General features: G+C 48.1%; 1 protein-coding gene across 2 annotated transcripts in view; it reads right to left on the minus strand.

The window, feature by feature from the left end:
* The window catches only part of LOC142583239 (uncharacterized), a 79,334-nt gene that overhangs the window by 3,793 nt on the left and 50,402 nt on the right, over positions 1 to 25,139 (minus strand). For both annotated transcript variants that reach the window (XM_075693628.1, XM_075693629.1), the window contains 5 exons: positions 24,307 to 25,139; positions 22,436 to 22,515; positions 22,206 to 22,312; positions 16,140 to 16,405; positions 8,618 to 8,772 (listed from right to left, as the gene is read on the minus strand). The exon at positions 24,307 to 25,139 is cut by the window's right edge and continues 1,321 nt beyond it. In XM_075693628.1, coding sequence (XP_075549743.1) covers positions 8,618 to 8,772; positions 16,140 to 16,405; positions 22,206 to 22,312; positions 22,436 to 22,515; positions 24,307 to 25,139 — 1,441 coding nt within the window. The remainder of the gene's footprint in view (positions 1 to 8,617; positions 8,773 to 16,139; positions 16,406 to 22,205; positions 22,313 to 22,435; positions 22,516 to 24,306) is intronic.

A 25,139-nucleotide genomic window follows, 5' to 3' on the forward strand; every position in this document is an offset into this window, starting at 1 on the left:
CCGTTTCCTGTAATTTCTCCAATGGTGTTCACTGCAAAGAGATCAAAAGGTTCTTCAGCTGGAGGAAGTGACTCAAGAAATCCGTACTTCTCTGCTTTGGTCTTCTGACATTTCTGGAGTTCATAATGTTTAATGTAGTTAGCGACAACGGTTATTATATCTGGCTAATAGCATTGTGGAGACAGGAGTGACAATGTGTTCCTCCCGCCGACGTGTCCAAAATGTTCAGCGTACCAAAGAATGGTAGGGCGAAGCTTATAAGGCACGTATATCTTCCATAGCCTTTTCTTTTTGACGGTGACTGTGTCGGTTTCTAGCACGTACGTTCCTTTCCGGCGCTAGTTGTTACGCTTCTGAAGATCGGTGAGTGAGCGAATCTGCACTACAGGGGCTCCGGAAAGTGCGTCAGCTTCAACATTGCTCATGCAGTTCCGACGTTTAATGTTCACGTCATGCATTGATAACCTTAAAGACCACCGAAAGAGCCGACCTTGAAGATTTTTGACAATGTTCAGCCACTGTAGCGCAGAATGATCTGTTACAACAGTGAACAACTTCCCACAAAGATAACAAAGCCACTTATCAATCGGATCAAGGATGGCAAGATATTTCTCTGTGGTGGCGTAGTTCGTGATTGAGAAGTTTACGAGAATAGGCAACAGGATGTTCACTGCCTTTGTCATCTGGCTGCTTCATCATAGTACCAATCGCTTCACTGGATACATCGTAGTATACAGCACACGGTCTTTAAGCGGTGTATGTGCGAAGCACTAGTTCTTCAGTTCTGCGCTCCTTGAGTTCCAAAAATGGCTCGTTCGCATGGTTCTGTCCACGTCTATTTAGTGTCCTTGTGGAGAAGTTTTGTGAGCGGAAGAGTGATATGGCTGAAACTAAGGACGTATTGGCGGTAAGTCTTTAACGCTTCATGTCTTTCTCGGGTTTGAGCGTTGGAAAATTGTGTATCGCAACAACGTTACTTTGCTTAAGTCCTTGTGAAATCTTGTGGCCCAGATGCTGAACTTGGCAAACTAATATTTTTTTTTGCATTTCAGTTTTACATTCTCGGTGCTAAGAGATTTCAGTAATCCGAGGTGTCGCAGGTGGTCGTGAAATGCCTCTGAGTACACAACAAGATTGTCGAAGTAGTTGATTACATTGAGCTGATGTTTCGCTATTATTGACTTCATGGCTCTTTCAAATGTAGCAGGAGCGTTCTTTAACCCGAACAGCATCACCAGCCATTCATAATGGCCATTGGTCGTGACAAATGCAGTTTTCTGAATGTCGTCAGGATGCATTCGGACATGACAGCATCAGGAAGTTATATCCAATGTAGTAAAAAACTGCATTTCCCAAGCAGTTAACAACATCCGTGGAATTGGCTAAAAGTTGGGCACCGTTAAGAAGTTCAGATTGCGGTAGTCAATACATAAACGAGTGCATCCTTTGCCTTTCTTTTCGCTAGTATGGCCGGTGCAGCGTAAGGAGACAATAAAGGCCTCGCGACACTTTGCTTAACAAGAGTATCAACTTGTTTGTCTCGGCCTTGTCGGTCTGCGAACATCTGTATGGTGTTCGATGGATCGGAACATTATTGCTAAGTGCGATCCCATGTTGCTCAGTCGAGATGCGTCCAATGTCAGTCTGGAATTTCGAGCAGATATCTCCATATTTATTTAATACATTCTAGCATATCATCTTGTCATTGTGCTAAATCTTCCTTTTTCAGGGTCTTGGTTAGAGGAGCTTGAGTGCTTTCCTAATGTCACGTGCTTGTTGTAACCATGTTACTTTCGAAGTTTACAGAAAGATTGAAGTACGAGGCGCTGTCTAAGTCAAGAATCCTGCTTTCTCATGTATTGTAGCACGTGCACATCTTTCTGACGTTCCCAATCTGCAACTTAATGATTACGCGGCCCTAAGTTATAATGCTTGATGTAACTTGTTAAACTGTGATGCTAGAGCCTCTCAACAACTGAAGTCGGAGCTGTCTGTACACAGCCTCACTGATACAAGTAATTGTTGCACCTGTATCGATGGTGGCAGGGATTGGATCTACTTTCATACCGCTTTCATAGCTTTAACGCATATTAGTGAAACTCTGGGTCCCTCTCTCCGTTTGCCTATATACCCTCGAGAGCAGGCATGTTGCCACGGCGCGTACACGCATTGTGCCAATGACACTGTCTGGGGAAACCAGCAGCCGAGCAGTATCTACACGCGTTTCGCGGAGCACGCGGTACAGATGTCGAAGTTGATTGTAGCGGACTGCTGAAGCGAAGCGGATTTGCTGGTATTGTACTGAGCGATCTAGTAAAGTCATCTCACCCGTTTCATGGAAGCCTCAACCTTTTCGGAAGCGGCGAGCCACTCTTATGGTGAGGTGAAAGATTAACTGGCTACAGCTAGTTCTACGTCACGAGGAACACCATCAGTCAGCGCAGGGATGATGTGGCGTCGGCCGAGGCACGGACTTGTCTTTTGTCGTTGTAGTGCTCCTCGATCGTCTGCCTTTCACTTGGCTGTGAACAAGAAGCCCGAAGGCATCTCCATTGGTCGTTGTAAAGTGGTCCTCCATGCCACGCTTGATCTCTTCCCATGATTCGTACCCCCTGAGCGATTGCCCTTTGATGTACTCGTCGGAGTGACTGACCTGATGGCGTTGCGTCCATGATTTTTCAGCCGCTTTCAACTCGAAAAGACGAGAACGATCTCGGGAACGTCTTCTGGCGTTCTTTTCAGCTTCAGAATGTTGAGCAGAGGCCTCGGGGTAGCCATGGCAGGTTGATGGGATTGATTCTGTCGACTTGTAACAACAGAAAAAAGAGACAAGGTTGCCGAGACGCCGTACCTTTATTCTAAAGCACGCGCTCTTCGTCGTCCACTTCTCCACACGCGTAGACGCGATAGTGTTGAACAAAGAAGCCTTTAGTCTTAGTTCCTTCTGGGAACACGCGGCAACTCATCGCACATGCGACTTCTTCCAGCAGACAACTCCAGCTTTTATTTATTGCAAAATACTGCAGGCCAGAATTTGGTGCAAGCCTGAGCGGTTAGGTCACACAAGATTACAAGTGATTCAAACAGAAAGATCAACAGCAACAAACATGTCCGGTCAGCAACACATGTAAACACAGATTAATAAATGCGGCGTTCCAGTGCAGACAGAAGGTCGTTAGCTTCAAAAATATCGAGCGGTAAAGAATTCCACGCTTCTATTGATCGCCGAAAAAGCTTTGCAGATGGCTGTTCGTTCTTATATATATACTTAGTGAAAGTGGCTCTGACGAGTTCGTCGATTCCTGTGAGGTGTCAGATATTCAGGGGCTTTTAAATTTAGCTTAAATTATAGATTACAAATAAATGTAAGGCCACTAACTGTACATCGAACTTTCAGGGTCTCAATATTGTTTGCTTTCATTAAATGAGATGGTGAGTCCTCTCTTCTGCAGCTACGAAAGATGAATCCGGCTCACTTTTTGTTAATGCATTCAAGTTTTACGATATCTTTCTTAGTAGTCGGGTCCCACGCTATGGAAGCGTATCCAAGCTTGCTTTAAATGCAAGAAGCTTAACATTTGCGGGTGCCGTTTTCAGTATTTTTTTAAATACCATAATTCATGAAGGGCGGTCACACAAACGTCAGATGTGCGCATCAGGCGTCAACGAAACACCTAAAATACTTTATAAGCTGCTTCTTTCCTTTCGATAAAATCTTTAGCACAGTCTTCAGCGAGAAGCCTCATTGCGTGCGGCTCCGCTGACGTAGTCGGAATCCATAAGTGCATAGGTATTCCGCGTCTGCTTGTAGATGGCGACAGGCAAAAGCAAGTGCTCTACGACAGCCTCCCGGTGTTCTCAAACGGTCTTCTACTAGAAGCTCTTATGTCCCTCCAGTAGATGCTCTTATGCCCCTCTATTCCACTAAATGAATCAAATCGAAGCCTATCGACTGAAGAACCCGCCTCGCTTTTCATGTATTGCTGTGGAGAGCCAATGAGGGGCTGTAACCACTTCCGTCAAGGGGCAGCGCTGCTACCAAAATTCGAGTGTCGAGGTGGAACTAATAGTGGAGGAACGCTCTAGAACACGGTGTTGTGCCATTACCACCAGCCCGGATTCCGAATCTGCAAGATGCAGAATTTATTCTGCGAGCGCCCTTTGGACAAACCCGGGGCTGCGCCGAAAGGCACAGCGCCCTAATCCTCCCTTGACAAGTCAAGATGCTGAGCCGTCAGGCAGGGGTGTCCTCCGGAGAAGCATCGGCGGGCAACATGTTCAAACGTGTCGCCAAGTGCCAGACAGCCCGGCGCCGTACCTCCCCTTCCCTGGAGGTCACCGCGCCCGCCAACTTTGAACGGGGTGGCCAGCGTGGTCGCTGGTTGGACCTCTTCGACGACCGTCGAGTGCTCACTTTGTATTGGGCCGTTTGAGTGGCAATGGTTTCTGGGGGCTTATAAGCCGCGGCGCGCCGCCTGGAAAACCGGATCCGCCGACCCACCGGGAGCAGAGTGCCGCTCTCGACTGGAGTGAGATGTGTCACGCGTTTTCGCCGGACGTCGCCGTGCGAGAACAGTCGCGTTTGCTGTGAGCTCTCGGCCCCAGTGCCGATCCCTTCATGTCCTGTATAATGACCTGTATATAGTGTATAAAGTCCCTTTTGTTATTCTCACCGACGCCTGACTCGGAGTCTTCGCTACCAACGCTCTGTCACGAAACGGGTGACGAGCGCTACGGGACCACCTCAAAGTCGTAACAGTGGATGGCAGCTACGGGATTGACCGGCATCAGCTACCTCGGCGCGGTGAGTGCCTGAAGTTTACCTCAAACACCAGACTTTCTCTGACACAGGTTATAGTAGCTTAGGGAAGGATTTGGTGTTGCATTGTGATAACCTTGTGTGTTTCAAGCCTAGTAAGAGTGTTTTGAAAACCAGGGGATGCTGAGGGGGTAAACAGGGCAGTGTGTGAAATACTTGCATATGTCTTACTAGTAGCATTATAGTAGCGTACGGCAGGTATATTCAAAAAGGGTAAACAGCAGGAGGACAGTGTGAACGATGGAGAAGTACAAGGTGAAGGAACTTCTCGAAATTTGTGAGGAGTTGGGCATTGAGTTGGGCTCAACCAAAAGAAAGAATGCGATCCTTGAGGTCATGAGGACTGGGGACGTAACGGCTGAGGAAGCCGCAGAGGCCTTGGCGGGTATCAATGAACGTCGGGAAAGGGAGGAGAAGGAGCGTTGCGAAGAGGAAAGGAAAGAAAAGGAACGTCGGGAGTGGCAGGCAGAAAAGGAACTTCGGGAGTTGCAGGCAGAAAAGGAACGTCGGGAGTTGCAGGCAGAAAAGGAACGTCGGGAGTTGCAGGCAGAAAAGGAACGTCGGGAGTTGCAGGCAGAAAGGGAACGTCGCGAGCACGAGCTTAAAATGAAAGAGTTGGAGACTCGAAACAGCTCGTCGGCGCCTAGTCTCACTTCTAACGTTCCAAGAATACGCGATCAACTTCCACCCTTTGTCGTCGGAGAGGATATGGCCAAATACCTCGTGAAAGTTGAGCACGTGTGCGAACGGAATAGCATTGAGCGATCCCTCTGGGCACAGAATCTGTTAGCCTTGCTTCCTGGGGAGGCATCAGACGTAATAACTTGCTTATCGAAAGAGGCGTTTGAGAGCTACAGTGATGTGAAGGAAGCGCTACTGCGGAAGTACAAATTGTCGCCCGAAGCTTTCCGGCAGAGGTTCCGGTATGCAAAAAAGGGCAAGGAGTCGAATGTTGACTTCGCGTTTCGTCTAAAAGCCGATCTGGTGGAATGGCTGAAGGGCGAAGAGGTTTACGACGACCGCGACAAAATCGTCGAATGCATCGCGTTGGAGCAGTTCTACCGTTGCATTGATGAGGATGTCAGGCTCTGGCTGCAAGATAGGCTAAAGGAGGTTAAGCTAAACAAGGCAGCAGAGTTAGCGGAAGAGTATTACACCCGCCGCAGCTTGCACAGCAACGCAGTGCGCGTAGAAAAAGCAGATAGGAGAGATGGGTTTTCCGGAAAGCCCGAAAAACGGAAATGTTACAATTGCAAAAAGCAAGGGCACATCGCTGCGAACTGCCCAGAGAAAGTTGCTTTTGCAACAAAACAGCGAAACGATACGACGCGTTCTTTTGAAAAACGGAAACCGTTAACCTGCTACAATTGCAAAAAGCAAGGGCACATCGCTGCAAGCTGCCCAGAGAGAATTGCTTTTGCAACAATACAGGAAACTCACAAAAACATACGTCTATTGGAGCCCTATGTGCAGGAAATTAAGATAAACGGTAAGAAGTGCCGTGCACTTCGGGACTCTGCAGCAACTATGGACGTTGTTCACCCGTCTTTCGTCTCCTCGAGTGATTTTACGGGAGAGTGTGCTAGGATACGGCAAGTGGCCGAGGAGGAGAGTGTCTGTTTACCGATCGCAACGGTTATCATTGAAGGAGAGTTTGGGAAACTTAACACCGAAGCCGCTGTGTCAGCCGCCCTCCCGGAGCACTTTTCCTACCTCTTCTCAAATAACTCGGAGCAGCTGCTGAAGGATCAGGGCAAATCATTCTTTGCCGACGTGGCGTACATGGTGCTCACGCGATCCAAAGCGCTCCCGCTGTCGAGGGAACTTGACTTTGCGTCGATGAGCGAAAGGCGGTGCGGCACACGGACTGATCAAGGTAACATGAGTGGCGAGCAGTCACGGGAGAGGCAGAGCTCGGAGGCTGGCCTAGGCGAGCGGGTCCTGGAAGTGAGTGGGAGTGACGCGTGCAGTGCTAGCCGCGATATAGACGCGACGCCGCAATTAGGCGACGCGGGCTCCACACTCGCTCCGGTTTCCGCCAGCTGGCAGGAGCAGGCGGCAGTTGAAAGAGAAACTGATTCGCGAGCAACAGGAAGACTGTTCACTAGCCGATCTGAGGAAGAGCGTCAAACGGGGAGTGGAAAAAAAGTGGGTTTCATTTGGCAAGGAATCTGGCTTATTGTACCGCCGCTACACGGATAAGCAGGGTCGCAAATATAAGCAGCTTCGGATTCCGCGAAAATATCGCCGGGAAAAATGAATGACCTCATTTGCTTCCTCAGTAGTATGTTTTCGGTCCAAGTGATTTCAAGGGGACCATTCTATTTGTCATTGTTATTGCTGATTATTAATTGTTCCTGATCTTTTGGTGTGTTGTTCATTTGAAAAAGGGTTGTTTGAGCCTTGTATACTAGATCGTACACCTGCCTCTTGTTGCAGCGGGAGCAAAAAGGGGGATAGCAATTCAGTTAGGTTGATTTGGATTATAGCCTTGTCTGGTGTTTGACGGGAGACAGAGGGCACTTGTTCGTGTTGGGTGTTGCCTTTTGCCGGTCGGTTTTGCAAGCTGCAGAACGACCAATCGGGACCAGTGGCGAGAAGCAAGGACTTAGGAACGACCCGAGCGGAGCTGGTTGAGGTGCCTTGGCGACAACGCGGTGAGCCGAGCTCCTGTCCTGGCGAGTGGGACCTGGGCATGTGAAGTGACCTGGCGTCCAGACACTGGACGTAAACTTGGACGAGCCTGACGAACGTGCGCGCCTGGCATCCGAGCCACGTGGAGGCAGCTCGTCTTCCCGGCGCCTTATCTGAGGGCGGGGATGCTGTTGTGCCATTACCACAAGCCCGGATTCCGAATCTGCAAGATGCAGAATTTATTCTGCGAGCGCCCTTTGGACAAACCCGGGGCTGCGCCGAAAGGCACAGCGCCCTAATTCTCCCTTGACAAGTCAAGATGCTGAGCCGTCAGGCAGGGGTGTCCTCCGGAGGAGCATCGGCGGGCAACATGTTCAAACGTGTCGCCAAGTGCCAGACAGCCCGGCGCCGTACCTCCCCTTCCCTGGAGGTCTCCGCGCCCGCCAACTTTGAACGGGGTGGCCAGCGTGGTCGCTGGTTGGACCTCTTCGACGACCGTCGAGTGCTCACTTTGTATTGGGCCGTTTGAGTGACAATGGTTTCTGGGGGCTTATAAGCCGCGGCGCGCCGCCTGGAAAACCGGATCCGCCGACACACCGGGAGCAGAGTGCCGCTCTCGACTGGAGTGAGATGTGTCACGCGTTTTCGCCGGACGTCGCCGTGCGAGAACAGTCGCGTTTGCTGTGAGCTCTCGGCCCCAGTGCCGATCCCTTCATGTCCTGTATAATGACCTGTATAATGACCTGTATATAGTGTATAAAGTCCCTTTTGTTATTCTCACCGACGCCTGACTCGGAGTCTTCGCTACCAACGCTCTGTCACGAAACGGGTGACGAGCGCTACGGGACCACCTCAAAGTCGTAACAACGGGTTTAAGAAGCCTTATACACGAATGAATGCTAAAATGTGAAAGAAAAGCCACGCTGGACGTAAGCAACAAAGTATGTCACGTATTACGTCACGCGCCACTACCTGCACTGCAACTAACAAAAAAAATGCACAGAAGCTTTCAGGCTGCACTGATTCGGCCAACACAGCTTGACACACAGTATTCCTTTATATAATGCATTGTCCATGCTACAGATTGCAAAACAACACGTTTAGCTCTTGTGAGATGACTCAGCGAGTCCGTGTCCCAGGTCAAAAATCACTGCATTCACATACCTCGCAGGAGTCTCGGTTGCCTCCGTCGTAGCCAGCACAGACGAAGTTGTCCCTGATGGCCTTGACGTGTCCGGCCAGCATGAACATTTTCTGGCACTTCTGGTTGCTCAATATTGGCACCTGCACGTACTGCAGCACATTCGGCACCGATCCACCTGCCGGGTAAAGGAAAATACCCGCAAAGGCAGTGCTTATTAGAGAAGTTTAGATTGAACGCGAGAAGTTTCATTTGTGCAGCACGTATTTACTGAAAAGACATAGTAATGGTGTGGCTTAGTGGCTCATTTGATGACTGAAAGTGAACGCCACACACATTGGCGAAAGAAATACGCACCACCCAAAGAAATGGAAACAGAAGCAGAGACGAAAACACGACGTTGGGGCATGCTAAAATGTACCGAAAAATCCAAGCCTGGCTTTAATTCCACCTGGCTAGGGGACAAACGGACAGAGGGGCTCAATGAAGACGTATTCGATGACCATACTCTTTACAAAAGAGCTGAGGCTGATGTCACAAGCTCTCTTATAACACAAAGTGAGTTACGCATGTTTGGGTGTTTGCTCTCACTTTAGCGCTGCCAATCTTCTAGCTATATTTTGCTAGAACCTGTTGATATTACCCCCACCCCACCTTTTTGTAGATTCATTTACATTTTGCTGATTATTCAAAGAGGCCTTGCGCCCCAAAGTATGCATTTTATTTTTATTCCTGGTCGGCTTATTGTAGGACTTAACGATGTCTCCAGCGCCAGTTGAAGCGCCGAAATCAGAGCATTTGATATCTCGATTTACACCTGAAATTAGTTTCCGCCCCGAATGCAGCTTCATATAGCAACAATTTTCGGCAGCCAATGTGATAGAGAAGAGCGCTACTTGAGCGGCAGCCACATGCGCGCGCTACTCAAGTGACAGCGATAGGCATAGCCCGTACCGCTGTCGCGTCATGGCGTGGACCAACCACATAGACGCGACATCGCGGAAAAATGTAGCGACACGTTTACATCATTCCAATAAATACAAGTGCGGTCCCATAAAAGGATCGCAAGCGTAGCTCGAGGCTAATGCTTCAACCAAGGTATATTGAATCTAGCTTTATTGTGCTCTCATCGCCAGTGGAAATTTGTTCCATGCCCCCAGAGTTCAATGCCGTGGCGCTACCTGGCGAGGAAAACGCAACACTCACGACACTGGGTGGCGTCTCAGGCCTACAAGAGCGTCAAAACAAACAACGACGAGACAACGCCGATACTTCGGCATCACTTTGGGATGGTGTGAAGCGATGGTGGATCTTAACACTTCTTTTTTTGCAGTCACGGCAGAGAGCAAGTTTCAAGAGCTAATTCAGATCGAACCGCGCAAACTGGTTGCTTCCATACGGTTGTGCAATCATGCTCTTTCCGACGGAAGTCGCTGCGCGAACTTCTGGGTGGCAGTCGAAATTTTCTGGCTGGACAAAAAGCGGCAACGTAACAAGCGGCTGAGACAGATTGCCCTCCACAACAGCAAAACGTGTCGCTCGTCACCGTCGCTCGAAAATCACCTTTATGCTGCTAGTTTTGGTTGATTCGGCATGAAGAATATACAGTGCGCGTTCATGCGGGCACGGAACAACCACTCTAAAATTAAAACGTGTTTTATGCTTTTAAAGGTTATGAAGAGGACACACATTCCTGCAATACAAATTCATTTTGTTTCAAACTGACACTAGGTGCACTGTCCAAAGGTCTACGCTAGAAACATAATGCAAAAATAGGCATTTCCAAGTAGCGCGTAGTATTAACTGTGCGTAACATAGTTTTGATAAACAGCCAATAGCTAATTATTAGGGGAGTGCGAATATTCGAAACTACTAATCAGAATCGAATAGTTCCCGGCATTTTATCCGTATTCGATCAGAGAGTTCACTATTCGGAGTTCTCAAATATAGCGCATTTCTTTCGAAAACTACAAGCACAGAAATAATTTTTCAAGTCAGCAGGACTAGTGCAAGTGGAGTCTTCCGAATGATTCTGCTGCATGAGAAACGTGGTTGTTGCTCAGACGCAGAAGTCCGCAAGCGAACGCACGGAGGAAATAATTTATGTACTCTAGTTTCCAGTTGTCAGACACGCATCTCTCGCCTTATGCAGCTAACAAGCTTTCTCCCCGGATTTGGGCAAATCTACTTATTTGGGCAATATCACCACGACTGGATCCTTTTAAAAATGCGTGCAGTACTGTATAGTAACGCTCTCCGCTTCTTAAATGAGAACTACACTCTACATGCATCCGGCTTACATATTGTTTGTTGAACTACGCTACTTGTAATAGTGCGCAGGTTCAGTCACATTTTCTTTGTCCGCCTTTACAAACTTTTCAATTGAGCTGAACTTCAGTTATTAAAGGCATTAAATGCATCAACTAACGTAACTAACGTACTTACTCGAATGCAGGTTGAAGACTAATATAGGTTCACGTGTATATATTCAACTCGCCGGGAAATAAAAACAATATAAATTGAATATAGATCCACATATACTTTTTTTTTTAAACATGAAAGCTTTAAACGTGCCACACCGACTAAAGTTATTTACCGTAAACAAAGCCATTAAACCTGGCTACTCGATGCCACAAGCGGCATCGTCGTCAGAACTACCGGAGAAGTCGTCCTCGTCCGATGCTTCGCAGGTGACCTCGGCAGTCTAAATGACGTCATCGTTGGTGCCATGGAATGCGTTGGATGTGCAGCATTTCTTGACGCCAGCCTGGAGATTATCCCGACTGGCCTCACAGCGGGCGCGACGGTGGGACTCCGTTCGTTCGGTACTTTGATAATTTTGTTCTCGAATATAGGAGGGTAGCTCATTTTGGGTCACATTTTCGGAGAGAAAGAAGATCGACCTAAATTCGAATAAATACGGTAAGTGCTTTTGTTGCCGGGAAGGCTGCGCGGGAGTTTTTATATTTTACTTTTATAAAAGTGATAGAATATTCGGTATTCGATTCAATTCGAAATTTTCAGTATTCGCAAACCCCTTTTCATGAAAGTTGATGTGCGTGACAGGGTACATTTTCAGGAGCCTTAACTAGATGGCGCCACCATATCCAGCGCCGTCATGGCCAGCACGTGATGCGAAGGTCACCATGGGAAGGGAGCTTCTGATACCGCAGGATTGAAGCCGCGTTTTACAGCGAAGCTGTATACCTCTGCCGTCCAAGCTAATTTTTGTCTTGTTGTTGGCGTGGCAAGCAAAAAACTCCCCATATGTGGGCGGATCCCGCAGATAGTGCAATGCCGGGCCAAACCGCGGGGAACGTTAAGCAGGCGTTAAAAGGAAGCTTTAGCTCCGGCCCTACTCCGATGAGGCCTATTGAAATACATGTAAAACTCAAAAACGTTTTTCTGAGATAACCACTGGACCGATTTGGATTAAATGTCTCATTTGAGAGAGAAAGTTAAATTCTAGTGACGGTTGGACGCGGAATTTCTATTTAGGTCGTGAATATTGTTACAAGAATTTTCCAATGTCCGAAACCTTGAAAAAAAAAAGCACGAGGTTTACAGAATAGCTCCGCATGAAGAACAGATATCGTGGTTCTGCAAACGGCATCCATTATATCATTGAAAGCGGACAAATTTGTTGTGTAATTTTATATCTTACATGAGTTTGTTACGTTGTGTACAAGGGTTCCGCAAAAGCTGCATTTCCATATACTCAATTTTTCGAGATTGATGTGGAACATATCAATTTTGCCCGCTTTAGATGCACTATTGGATGCAATTCACAGAATTGCGGTATTAATTCTCACTGTTGAGTTACAAAGTTGCAAACTTGATAATTTGGCTTTATGAAAATTTTCGATTTTTGCGAATCTAATAAAACATTGACGACCTAAATCAATATATCGAAACACACAGTCACTATATTTTAAGTTTTCTTTTAAATGCAACAAACTTCGTCAAATTTCATGCAATAGGTTGCCGAGAAAAATGAATTCTTTTACGTGTATTTAGATAGGAGCACCCGAGCTAAAGCTTCCTCTTAAGCACTCCCCATACGTGGGCCGATCCCGAAGATAGTGCAATACCGACCCTACCCGCGGTAGAGGTGAAGCCAGCGTTAAGTACTCCCCATACAAGGGCCGATCCCGAAGATAGTGCAATACCGACCCTACCCGCGGTGGAGGTGAAGCCAGCGTTAAGTACACACCATACAAGGGCCGATCCCGAAGATAGTGCAATACCGGCTCTACCCGCGGTGGAGGTGAAGCCAGCGTTATGTACTCCCCATACAAGGGCCGATCCCGAAGATAGTGCAATACCGGCCCTACCCGCGGTGGAGGTGAAGCCAGCGTTAAGTACTCCCCATACAAGGGCCGATCCCGAAGATAGTGCAATACCGGCCCTACCCGCGGTGGAGGTGAAGCCAGCGTTAAGTACTCCCCATACAAGGGCCGATCCCGAAGATAGTGCAATACCGACCCTACCCGCGGTGGAGGTGAAGCCAGCGTTAAGTACTCCCCATACAAGGGCCGATCCCGAAGATAGTGCAATACCGGCCCTACCCGCGGTGGAGGTGAAGCCAGCGTTAAGTACTCCCCATACAAGCGCCGATCCCGAAGATAGTGCAATACCGGCCCTACCCGCGGTGGAGGTGAAGCCAGCGTTAAGTACTCCCCATACAAGGGCCGATCCCGAAGATAGTGCAATACCGGCCCTACCCGCGGTGGAGGTGAAGCCAGCGTTAAGTACTCCCCATACAAGGGCCGATCCCGAAGATAGTGCAATACCGACCCTACCCGCGGTGGAGGTGAAGCCAGCGTTAAGTACTCCCCATACAAGGGCCGATCCCGAAGATAGTGCAATACCGGCCCTACCCGCGGTGGAGGTGAAGCCAGCGTTAAGTACTCCCCATACAAGGGCCGATCCCGAAGATAGTGCAATACCGACCCTACCCGCGGTGGAGGTGAAGCCAGCGTTAAGTACTCCCCATACAAGGGCCGATCCCGAAGATAGTGCAATACCGGCCCTACCCGCGGTGGAGGTGAAGCCAGCGTTAAGTACACCCCATACAAGGGCCGATCCCGAAGATAGTGCAATACCGGCCCTACCCGCGGTGGAGGTGAAGCCAGCGTTAAGTACTCCCCATACAAGGGCCGATCCCGAAGATAGTGCAATACCGACCCTACCCGCGGTGGAGGTGAAGCCAGCGTTAAGTACACACCATACAAGGGCCGATCCCGAAGATAGTGCAATACCGACCCTACCCGCGGTAGAGGTGAAGCCAGCGTTAAGTACTCCCCATACAAGGGCCGATCCCGAAGATAGTGCAATACCGACCCTACCCGCGGTGGAGGTGAAGCCAGCGTTAAGTACACACCATACAAGGGCCGATCCCGAAGATAGTGCAATACCGGCTCTACCCGCGGTGGAGGTGAAGCCAGCGTTAAGTACTCCCCATACAAGGGCCGATCCCGAAGATAGTGCAATACCGACCCTACCCGCGGTGGAGGTGAAGCCAGCGTTAAGTACTCCCCATACAAGGGCCGATCCCGAAGATAGTGCAATACCGGCCCTACCCGCGGTGGAGGTGAAGCCAGCGTTAAGTACTCCCCATACAAGGGCCGATCCCGAAGATAGTGCAATCCTTCACAGAGTGGAAGGGCACTGAGTTTTTTATCGGAAGCAGCATAAGCCCTTTTTCTGTTGTCTGCTTTTATATTGAATTTGTAAGCTGAATAACTTCTGTTTAACCTCGTCAATTTACGTAATTTCTTTTGCACTCTGGTCGGAAATGCGCTCATGCAAAACTTGGCGGGCATAAAATGGTCGCACGGTCCCTTTAAAAAGCGAGGCCTCGAGAAGGGCAAATACGCACTTGTTTCATATGTGAAAAAAAAACAACATTCAGGTAGGCTAATGAAATATTATCAATAGCTCCTTTGCTATTTTCACGCGCTGTATGCTCGAGTTGTCTGCCTCACAGCGTTTGGGCATCGCGTAGAGCGTTCCGATTACATACAAAGACCCAGTGAGCTTTGAGAACACAAAAAAAACGGCAATGCGAAAATATTTTGACACCAATGATGTCACTGTCATACCGACGTTGAGAATCAGTCGCTGAAATCCGAAAGGGAGACGTTTCCCTTAACTTTCTCCACTATAATAAGCAAGCATTAACCGTCAACCAAATACAAATCACGTTTCGAATAAAATACGCGGAGTTTCCATTTTAGTGTGCCTTCCTTCTAGAAATAATCGTGTCACTGCTTTTTTCGTCGGCCGAGACAATTAAGGGTGATGAATAAATTCTGACTTGTTTCAATGTACATCTCGCCAACCCTGGGCTGTGCTGCGACAGCTATGAGTCACGTTAGCAAACCAGAAAGGAGAACCAGAACTAGGGCTTCTACATTGTCCACGTGTGATCGCTCTTAAGGCGGCGCAAACTGAACAGCTTCATTTCCATGAACTCGATGCGAGCGGGTTGAGTCAGAAGTCGAGCTTACACAGCCCGACCCAACCGCGATTGGCGAGTGCCATCTCCTTGCAAACGAGTCGACCAAACTTGCCTCGACATTGTAAAGATATAGAGTGCCCGGTATTCCGTGGTGGAGTTCATGCAATACCAAGTTATCGGACGCTGGTAGTGACGTCTTGCGACGCTGCATCTAGCCACAATGCCTCATAACACGTTTTCATGTTTCCGCGAGTGTTCTTGTCGAAACAAAAGCAACTTTTACAAGGCAACGTGTTCACGATTACGCCGCTGTCGAAAATTTACGCCTGCGGCGAAGTAGAACACACTTGGTCACAGCAATAATCACCCTGTCTGGTCAAGTTCTTCGCCACGATGTGGCGATACCAACCCGGCGGCTCATGTTTACACCTCCAGGAACCCTGTCATCTGCAAACCGTGAGGAGCTTGCAAATAAGCTAAAGCTCGACTCTCTCGCCTTGATCCTCGGGCGTTCTCATGAAACTGACGGCTGGCTTTCGGCCCGACTAATCGAGTCGACCTGGCTCTGTCGAGTTCCTGTAAATTAAGCCTTGCAAAACGACCATTGGCGCCCACAATGGCTGAGCTCTCCTCCCTTCTTTAAGCGAGACACTGACTATCATCACTGATTGGCAGGCACGTCTCGCAGCCTTCGTAGCAATGCAATGAATTTGTGACACGTGCTGCACTATGTGCTCTACACAACTTGTGCCAAAATTAAGAATAGGCAGTCAACTGTACAATGCAATGTTGTACTTATTGAGCAACAGAAAGCTGGATGGCGAGTTTTTCAGGGCAGTCTACAATTTTCTTATCTAAAATTTTGTCGTGAATATGTTATTTGAGAGGTTGAGTAATTAATATTAGCTATTTACGTAACCTGGCGAAATACAAAAATAGCCCGACCTGCTCCAAGCTACGGCAAACAACATTGCCTTGGTTCTGTCCAGCAACGTGGCACTTTCATATCTTTAAATTTTGGCACAGGTCACGTGGACCACATGATATGTAGGAGCAATGGGAGTCGGTTCACTTGCGCGTACCGTGGGACAGCTTTCCCCATCCTGTGACGTATGAAGGCATCCCCGTGAAATCCTCGTTCCTTCCAGGCAGGCAGATGGGCACGATGTGCGGCTGGAACACGACCGGCCGCTCCAGTTCGAGCAGCGCCAGGTCATTCTCGAAGGTGGCCGGGTTGTAGCTGCGGTGCACGATCATGCGCCGCACGGGAATGGACACCGGCTTGAACCGCCCGATGTTTCCAGACAGGTCGTGCGCGCCCAGGATCACCAGCAACGATGACAGGAACCTGTGCCGCAGGGCCTTTCTGAGCACATGTCGAAAACGCTTCATCTCCAGCATTCCGCAAGGAAATAAAAGCAGTGTCTGCGCACTAAGCAGCGCCCATGCACATAGCGCTGTCCATGCTCACAGCAGTGGCCATGCTCACAGCAGTGCCCATGCTCACAGCAGCGTCCATGCTCACAGCAGCGTCCATGCTCACAGCAGCGTCCATGCTCACAGCAGCGTCCATGCTCACAGCAGTTCGTAAGCTGTAGCTTCCCGTACGCTACTGCAGTTCGACAAGAGCAGCTGCTGACCAATGCTGATGGCGAACATAGCATTAATGACTACGTTCGGCCAATTATAAAGCTCTTAGGGAAGCTTAGAGCATTAGACCCTTGACGCGGTAATTTGCGACCATTATTTTCGTATTAGATTATTTTTAAATGCTCTCCATCGTACTCCTGTCTGACATGGCCACTTCGCTGTAGGAAAATGAAATGGAGAAAAAAAAAGGGGGGGGGGGGAATGGAATCCTTACGTAATCACACTCCAGGTCTTGCAAGTAGTGATAGCAAGGCAAAAACTAGATAAGCGTGCCTGTTCTCAAAAGGACATGTGCCCTGAAATCCGTCCATCTTCTCAGGACAAGTTCTTGCTTAGGCTGACCTACAACAACGTGCGAACTTGACACAGCGAAGTAATCCTCCTTATACCAGATATAATCTTAACATTTATCACTGACGAAAGTGACCATAAGTATTAATTTAGCTGGTTTTAGGTATGCCATGCGTTTTCATATTCTAAACTGCTTCGGAGGGGGAACCAGGTCCTATATAGAGTGTCCTTCGCAAGACAGCAAGAACGAGAGAGAGCACGAAGGCTGCTAGCACTCTAATATATATCCATGGGCAGTAAACTTACGAACATTTCATCAGCAAGCGGCAAAATAAAGGAAATACATTGTTTTATGGCGAGTTTCGAAGCCAAGTCACAGTGGTCACATGCAGCAACGTGTCCTCAGACTCGTGTCCCGCACGTGGTTCTCGGAGGCAAAAGCGAACAGCTTTAGCAGAAAGTGGCTGGGCTGCCAACACTTCATGCAACCTAGGAGTTACAACTGCATGCAAAAATAATTACTCCAATGACGTCACGTAGGGCGAAATATCAAGATACAAATATTATATGCTAATGACATTCAGAGACAGTCAGCCACTTTTCATGCTTGCTTTCAGCTTCATGGCTTTGCTTCACTTATTTGTATGGAAGCGGAAATGCTAAGAATTATTTCGTCACCACCTTCTTAAGAAGGAACAAATTGTAGATGATGAGATGATATATGAGATGGTATAGGACTATTAATATAGAAAATTACAACAGCAAAACAGCACTTCTGAAGTTCGAGTTAACACACAAATCAATCCAATAGGACCAAATAATAATAAAATACAGAAATGTAGCGCATATTTCTTTCGCGACCGCGCCAGCAGAGATCAGAAATATGGCATGAGAGCTGCATACAAAGGGCTCTTTATAAAATTGGTGTCATGTCATTAGAGAAAGGGAAGCTCTTTCACGGATGCTGTAGATAGATGTTCAACTTTTCCTGTTCATATAAACAGCATGTTAATACAGCTGATGAATCTGACAACTGAAATGACATATTCTTACGAGTACACATAACGTACACAACAACCCAGAGTAACAGCCATCTAAAGTGTCTAGTCAAGGGCAGCATGTCTGAGAGAAGCTGACCATGCCTTCTTTGAGCGCGAAGCAATACAAGAGCTGTGCAAGGTCCAAGTGCATGATACAACTCTAAGGCTGATTTTAAAGTAGTTTCATGAGGCCGCATAGCGCCTACGGACACATAAAGTATGTGTTAAGTTATCGTATACATTACACGCATTGCACTGCTGCCATTTGTAGAAAGTAGTAGGTTGACACCTGACAATGCCAGGCATCAAGTTGTGATACTTAAGTTCTAGACCTGCTTAATTGCTGTATTCTAATTTTAGCAACAACCCACGTGCACCAGCGCGACAGAAGCGGGGTTATGTGCATCTCAAGCGAGTTTGTTGTTCTAGTGTTTCATGCGATAACGACAGGTTCAGGAATCCATCACAACTTGGCTTGATGCCCTGTCGGTACTGCTGTGAATATATTCTCTGCCAAATATCATAACTGATCACTATGTTTGAGTAATGTCGGTAAAATAGCAGCAAGCACTGACCAGCCGACCTCGACTGATTGGAATACACAATAAAACAAGCTTCCCCCTCTGCTTGAAAGAAGTCAGTGGCCAAATAATTGCACAGAGCTCTGCTGCCACTGAAAATGTATGACGTAAAAGACGACAGCGTTGACATATTCCGGATGATGAACTTACAAAACTAGGCTATTGATCCTGACAAAGTCGTTGATTCCTTAATATAAATGTGTATACTTTCATTGAGATAATCACGCAACTTACGCATTTAAGAAATTAGTAAGAAGGGTGCAAGCGATATTTTCCTTGTCCCGTCTGGCAATGTTGGCATTTATTCGCAGTGGAAAAAACCAACAACCTAGTTGAACAACGTTTAAATAGCACTTCACTGTGCATAATCTAGAATCGACAATAAGAGGCTGCCAAGTAAACAGCAGTAGACGCTGCTCCATCTAGTAAATGTGTCAGGTATGACATTTAAAGAAACTATTCGAAGGTAAACATGAGGCAAACATCGACATGCATGCTTCTTTCGGTGGAAGTGCAGCTAATGGAGGTTCACATGTTTCGCCCGTCGCAAGGATTCCGCATACCATTTCTGGGTGAATGCTCAAGCTGCTTGTTAAACTTAACCTAACGCTTGTTTCATGAGTGGCGAAATTACTGTTCAGACGCGGCAAACCCGGACTATGTCGAAATGGCCTACACGGAAGAGAGACGCGTCAAAGACCGCCCCAAGAAATTTGTGACGATTTTACTCACTCACCGTTTGAAGACCAAAAAAATTCTTTATTCGTTTGTAAGTAACGGAGACAACCGCACTTTACTGGAAATAATCTATACCCCGATCTCTTAGAAGCTTGCCCAGAACATCGATGATAGGTTGCAGCCGTCGCGGCATTAGAAATGGATCAACTGTACCGCGAATCAGAATAAAACAAATCGACAAGAACGGTAAAACGTGTGCGGAAACGTGTAAACGTAAATCCGAACACCAAAAATCGCTGCGGCGCCCTTATTGCTACAAGAAAGCCAAGAAGAACAATTGACTAAATTATTCTCATGTTTCTCAAGACGCAAAGCATCATCACGTGAACATTACGAGGAGAGTGTATACCTACACCTGATATTTCTGACCATATACGCGCTTTTCTTCAATGTACAAGCACGTAATTGGCTTGGTTGCTTCTAGGCGAATGTGCTGCGCCCGTAATGCTATGTTTGAACTGCGGGCATGACGTTCACAAAGGACGCATTTGTCGTATCGACCACAAGTTGGCTTAAGGGGCTGCGCATCTGTAAACGCGGCTGGTTATAAATAAAATGTGCCTGACCAATAAAAATGCGAGGTGGCCAATCAACATCTACACGATTGGAAGGCTACACACACAAAAATACATGAGTGCCAAAGCAGCGAGTGTTCCAATAGCAAACAAGCCCTGCCTCCGGCGCGCAATACCAGTTCTCTCAATAGCCCCTATTGCTTCTGCCGGCGCGCCGTTGCTATAACTGAAGGTAGCCGGAAGTTCGGTAAACGAATAGGAAACAGATAGAGCGACGGTCGTTGGTCACATAAATGCAGTAAGTGTAATCGGACATCAAACTGAACGTATCTCACAACAAATGCGTTCGCGTCTATTGCTCTATTTGCGCCCCTTACGGCTGCAGTGTGAACAAAATAATTGCTTTCGCGTTTGTACTTGGGTTTCCTGAGAAATACCTGCGCGTTCCCTAAGTTGTCTGAACGGAACCTGACTACAGCAGGTGAATTCCAACCCACCAGTGGCTCGCGTGCTGACCATGCAAGCCGGTCAGAGGCAAATACCTGACCTCCCGTTTAGATAATCGGTGACCTTTTGCCATGCCGTGGGTCGCTTTCGGGATCGATCTGACGAGCGCAAATCGCGCATCTTTAAATTATGGAAGAGACTGCAACACTTTACTTCTGGCCGGCTGGCACTACGCATGCATGCCACCGTCGCCGATAACGCGGGTGGCTATAACGATACGGTGCCGCAAATATCGATGGCCACGTGCTCGCGTGTTCGTGCTAACGCATTGAACCTCTGGGCATATTCCTAATTATTTAACAAGGACACTCGAGCATTGACAACACGACACGTCAGCGCCTTCTAACAGTGGGAAGTGGCGAGATCGGTGATAGTATTAGGATGCGCACAAAACTTTATCCAGTGCTCTGCAGCAGGCGATGCACTGCATCCCGTTTTACCGTAACTTGGCAAACGGCGAAGACTGGGCGGCCTCTGCCCGCCACGCTGAAGGGAGCCATCCACTTCTTAACTTACTTGACTTTCTTTTCTATTTAAGCGAGCATGTTCGAAGCGATTTTTGTCGTTCTCGTTACTCATAATCAAATATGTTTTTTTTAATATAAATTCATTTGAAACATGTTACCCTGACAGATGTGGCATCACCTGGCTTTTCAAATTAGAAACAATAAAGTTAGGCTACGGCCTCCTAGGCACAGGCGTGAAGCGAACATACAGCGCAACTTTCGTTTCAATAGGAAGCGCACAAATAAAAACAGGCGTCAAACCATGTGATTGATGACGAGGCGGGCGCACTTCCGCGTTGATCAACTTACATTGCCGCCAATCCCTCGCCGCTGGTCGTTGTCAGAGACCTCGACGTAGCCATCTCAAAACCGCAAACAAAGCAGTTGTTCACGTACCAAAATTTATTAACTTATGGGTTTTCATCTGCCAAAACCACGATCTGATCATGAGGCACGCCGTACTGGGGGACTGCAGAAATTTGGACTCCCTAGGGTTCTTTTACATGCACCTGAATCGAAGTACACGGATGTTTTCGCATTTCGCGCCCATCGAAATGCGGCCGCCGAGGCAGGGACTCGAGCCCGCGACCTCGTGCTTAGCAGCCCGACATCATAGCCACTAAGCATCAACAGCAGGTATTCGTGCAAGACTTCGGCCTCAGTTACTTCAACGATTCGATTCAAGTAACTACAGTACACGGGTCACGCATCGATTTACCTTTGGCCACATACATTTCTCAAATAAAAACGGAGGGCATCTGTGTGTATCATAGCGACCACAAAGCAGTTATAGCTGTAGTTTCAAAGTAACACAATACAATAAAGGTTTCGCAAACTCTAGTGAAACGTGTGTCATTGTAACAATAATTGTTATTATAATAGATGCTATTTCGCCCCACCGCACCAAGCACGCAGGCAAAAGCGGCGCATGCGCTGTTTGGGAAGGTGTGTTTGGAATGTCTGCACTATTTTTTTGTTTTTGTTTTTAAGACGACGACAGTTTCTACTTGCGTCCGCCGCTACGGGCTGCATTAATAACACCATAGCCACTAAGCCATCATAGTGATTACTCGAGAATCTTAACAGAAATAGCTTCTAATTATGTTTTTATACCAATGTGCTCGTTATCGTACTAATTTTCCTTTGCGTGAAATGGTTCTTAGGCTGCGTGGGGTTAAGGGCGCATGAAAAGACATCTCCCACTGTTTCGGCCATGAGCATGTTCCCATTTCTTGATAGCGCTTCCTTGATCATTCAAGAAGGACAAGCGCTCATGCGTCAACATGAAGCAAATCATAAGCGGTCCAGCCGCATCCTTACCCCGGCTGGCAGTGGGCTGCAGTAAGTGCGTACTTGTCGCTGATCAAGACGCCGCCACACTTATTCTTTATGAACAGGCCGAGCCACGTAGCTTCCTTCACAAGCACCTGTAAAAAAAAAAAAAAATTGAGAGCCCGTGAGACTCCTGCCGTCCGGAGATGAGTATCGCCCGAAGCAAGTCTAGTCGTAAATAAGGAAGCAGGAAGACCTGCGGCCAGTGCAAAACGTACTTGCCACGGCCATTCACCGATGAACGAGTTCCTTCCGCCGACGATCCGGCCCTGGGGATGTAGCGGCCTGACTCCGCAGTCTTTATGGGTCAAAAAGAACATAGAAAAAAAGAAAGGCAAGGCAACAGCGGTTGACAACGAACAAAAACAAGCTCTTCGTGGGCGCACCAGTGTGGGTTGTTGCTTAGACTGCACAACCTTGGGGATGGGCTCACATTTTCAGACTGCGCGATCCGAGGACCGGCCCATGTGTTTTTGTTTAGTAAAGCCGCAATTCCCGTTACGTTGTTAGGCGCGGGCAGCTTCAACTTTGGGTTTCACTTCGAACTTGTTGCGCTAATTATGCCTTATTAGTGTCCTCTACATAGCTCCACGCTAACGTGGCGCGTCTTTTCCGTTACATTCTTGATTTTCACGCTTTTTCGTTGTCTTACGCCCACTACAGCCACTGCAAATCCTCTAATTTGACCAAACGAAAGTGGCCAGATGTCCAAATCCCACGAATCCCGAAATAGATCTCTATTCTCCAAAGAAGACCATGTCTTCCAAGAAAAAAAAAGAACGACAAGAAAGACAGAAAATGATGCGAATGGCACAAACGTTTATATGCTGGGCGACCTGGAAGGGCATTGTTTAGCGTGCTACTTGTGCCAGAATTCGCTTCCTTCAATCACCTCGTTTGAGTGCACGAATAGAATGAACCGCTGTTACGCCGTCAAGGTCAATTCAAATGTGTCGCGAAGCTTCGGGCAAAAAGCTGTCCAGAACCAAATGTCACCGATACAAGCAAGGATGGTTATGGAAACGGCGATTTAAGGGTGACCTGGTGAGGAGGGATGAAACGTTGCTCAGGGAAAACAGTTTGTATGAATTTTGGTGGTGTAGTGTTTGCTAGGGGCGCTTAATCGTGCGTCAATGTGTTTAGTCAAATGCAGTGAGCTGTGGCCGCCAGACCCTTATTAACTTAGCTTCCCCTGTGCGCTGCACTGCACGACGGGCTTGGCGTCCAATCATGTGACCAACACTGAATACCGAAAGCTTTGTTGGGCTTGCAAAGAACGATACTCCGTGCATGGGTGCGAATGCCAACCCTCGCTGTATAGTTTTCCGCGCTAAAAGCTCGAAACACCAATCGAGTCAAATGGCGGGAAATTTGAAAACGCTGCCCTGTGACAGGCCACCGAAATAATTTTCGCGCCTTGACAATATAAGATACGTCACGCTTTCTCTCTTTAGTGGATATGGCATAACTTCATTTTTTGTTCCGGCGGAAGTGTTTCCACGTCACACAGATGGCGCTAATTCCCGCGAGCCGTCATATTTTGAGCATACCTAGACGCAGTTACGATACCCCACACTTCTCGCTTTCTTTTTTATCCCTCCATCGAGAGTGCTTAGCTGTGAACAAACATTTAAACAGCCAATTCATTCTGACTGATTGGTTGGGATTGTTGCTTGTGTATTTTATTGTGCGTTTATTTTATCCTTAGCCTTCGGTGGGCGAATCACTGGGTGCATTTAAAGATGGCGTACTCGAGCGGCTTGCTTAGCATGCTTAAAGATCAAAACTCCAGTTAAGTGCTTGCATTTTCTTGTTTTCACTGTTATTTGGTGCGCATAGCTGATATTCTCCCGTACATTTGGGCCCCTGTTTCTAAGTTTCCCCATTGACTTGAACAACTCCTTGCAAAGCACGTTTAGTGAAAACGCTCGGCACGCTGCCGAACGCTTTTACATGCCGGCCTGCACGCGCGGTGAATTCCTTGAAACTAGTAAATGGTAGAGAAAAGAAAAAGAAAAAAAAGAAAAAGAGAAGTAAAAAGGGGAAATGCAGTACGTGCTGATAAACGAGGTGCCCCAATCTGTCTTACGTTTACGGTAGTCCCACTGTTGACTGCTCGTTGCTGTCGGCAGACCCGTGCCGTTAACGACGGGCTCCATTGTCGGCTTCACGCCCGTTGTTGAGGCGTACGTGAACGTGCTTGACGGCGGTGGTATCTTTGACGGTGGCTTCGGGGTACTCTTCTTCGGTGGCGACTTGCTGGGCAGCGGTGTCTTTGTGGGCTTCGCGGGACGAGCCGGCATGGCGAGGACTGGCTTCGTAGGCTTCGGCGTGCTTTTTGGCTTCGTCGCGGTTGTCATCGACATTGTCGTTCTCACCGGTATCGGTTCACCCACCACCATCGTCGTCGTAGTCTTGGTCGGCTTCTTTGTGCGCTTGGGCAGCGTGGGCGTCGTTTGAGGCTTGGTCGAGCTCAGGTGGACTTGATCGGTCGACACAGGCACAGTGGCGGTGCTCGTAAACAGTGTGCTTTGCACAGGCCTCGTGGCGAGCGTTGTCCTCTGCGGAATTTTGAAGAGGGTCGACGGCCACAGGGTCGCCTTTGAAGGATAGGTCATGTGCTGTATGTCGTTAGAAATTGTCGTTGGCGACCATGGCGGGCGGGGCTTGGTCGGGACGGGTTTGGAGGCTACTGTCGACGGTCGAGCCTTTGTTTGCGTCATCGTCGGTGATCGCGTCTTGAGCTTCTTGGTCGTCGTGGACGGCCGCGGCGTAGAGTACGGCTCCGTCGAAGACGATGCGACCGCCGAAGCGACGTTAGAAACGGTGACGTCCGTTACCTCTCCGAATGACGTTTGGCCGGTTGCGGTGCCATACACGTGCTCGGTCACCGTTGGTCGATCTTCGGCGTTGAAGTCCAAG

The sequence above is a fragment of the Dermacentor variabilis genome, chromosome 5 (genome assembly GCF_050947875.1).
Source record: "Dermacentor variabilis isolate Ectoservices chromosome 5, ASM5094787v1, whole genome shotgun sequence".
Classification (NCBI taxonomy): Eukaryota; Metazoa; Arthropoda; class Arachnida; order Ixodida; family Ixodidae; genus Dermacentor; species Dermacentor variabilis.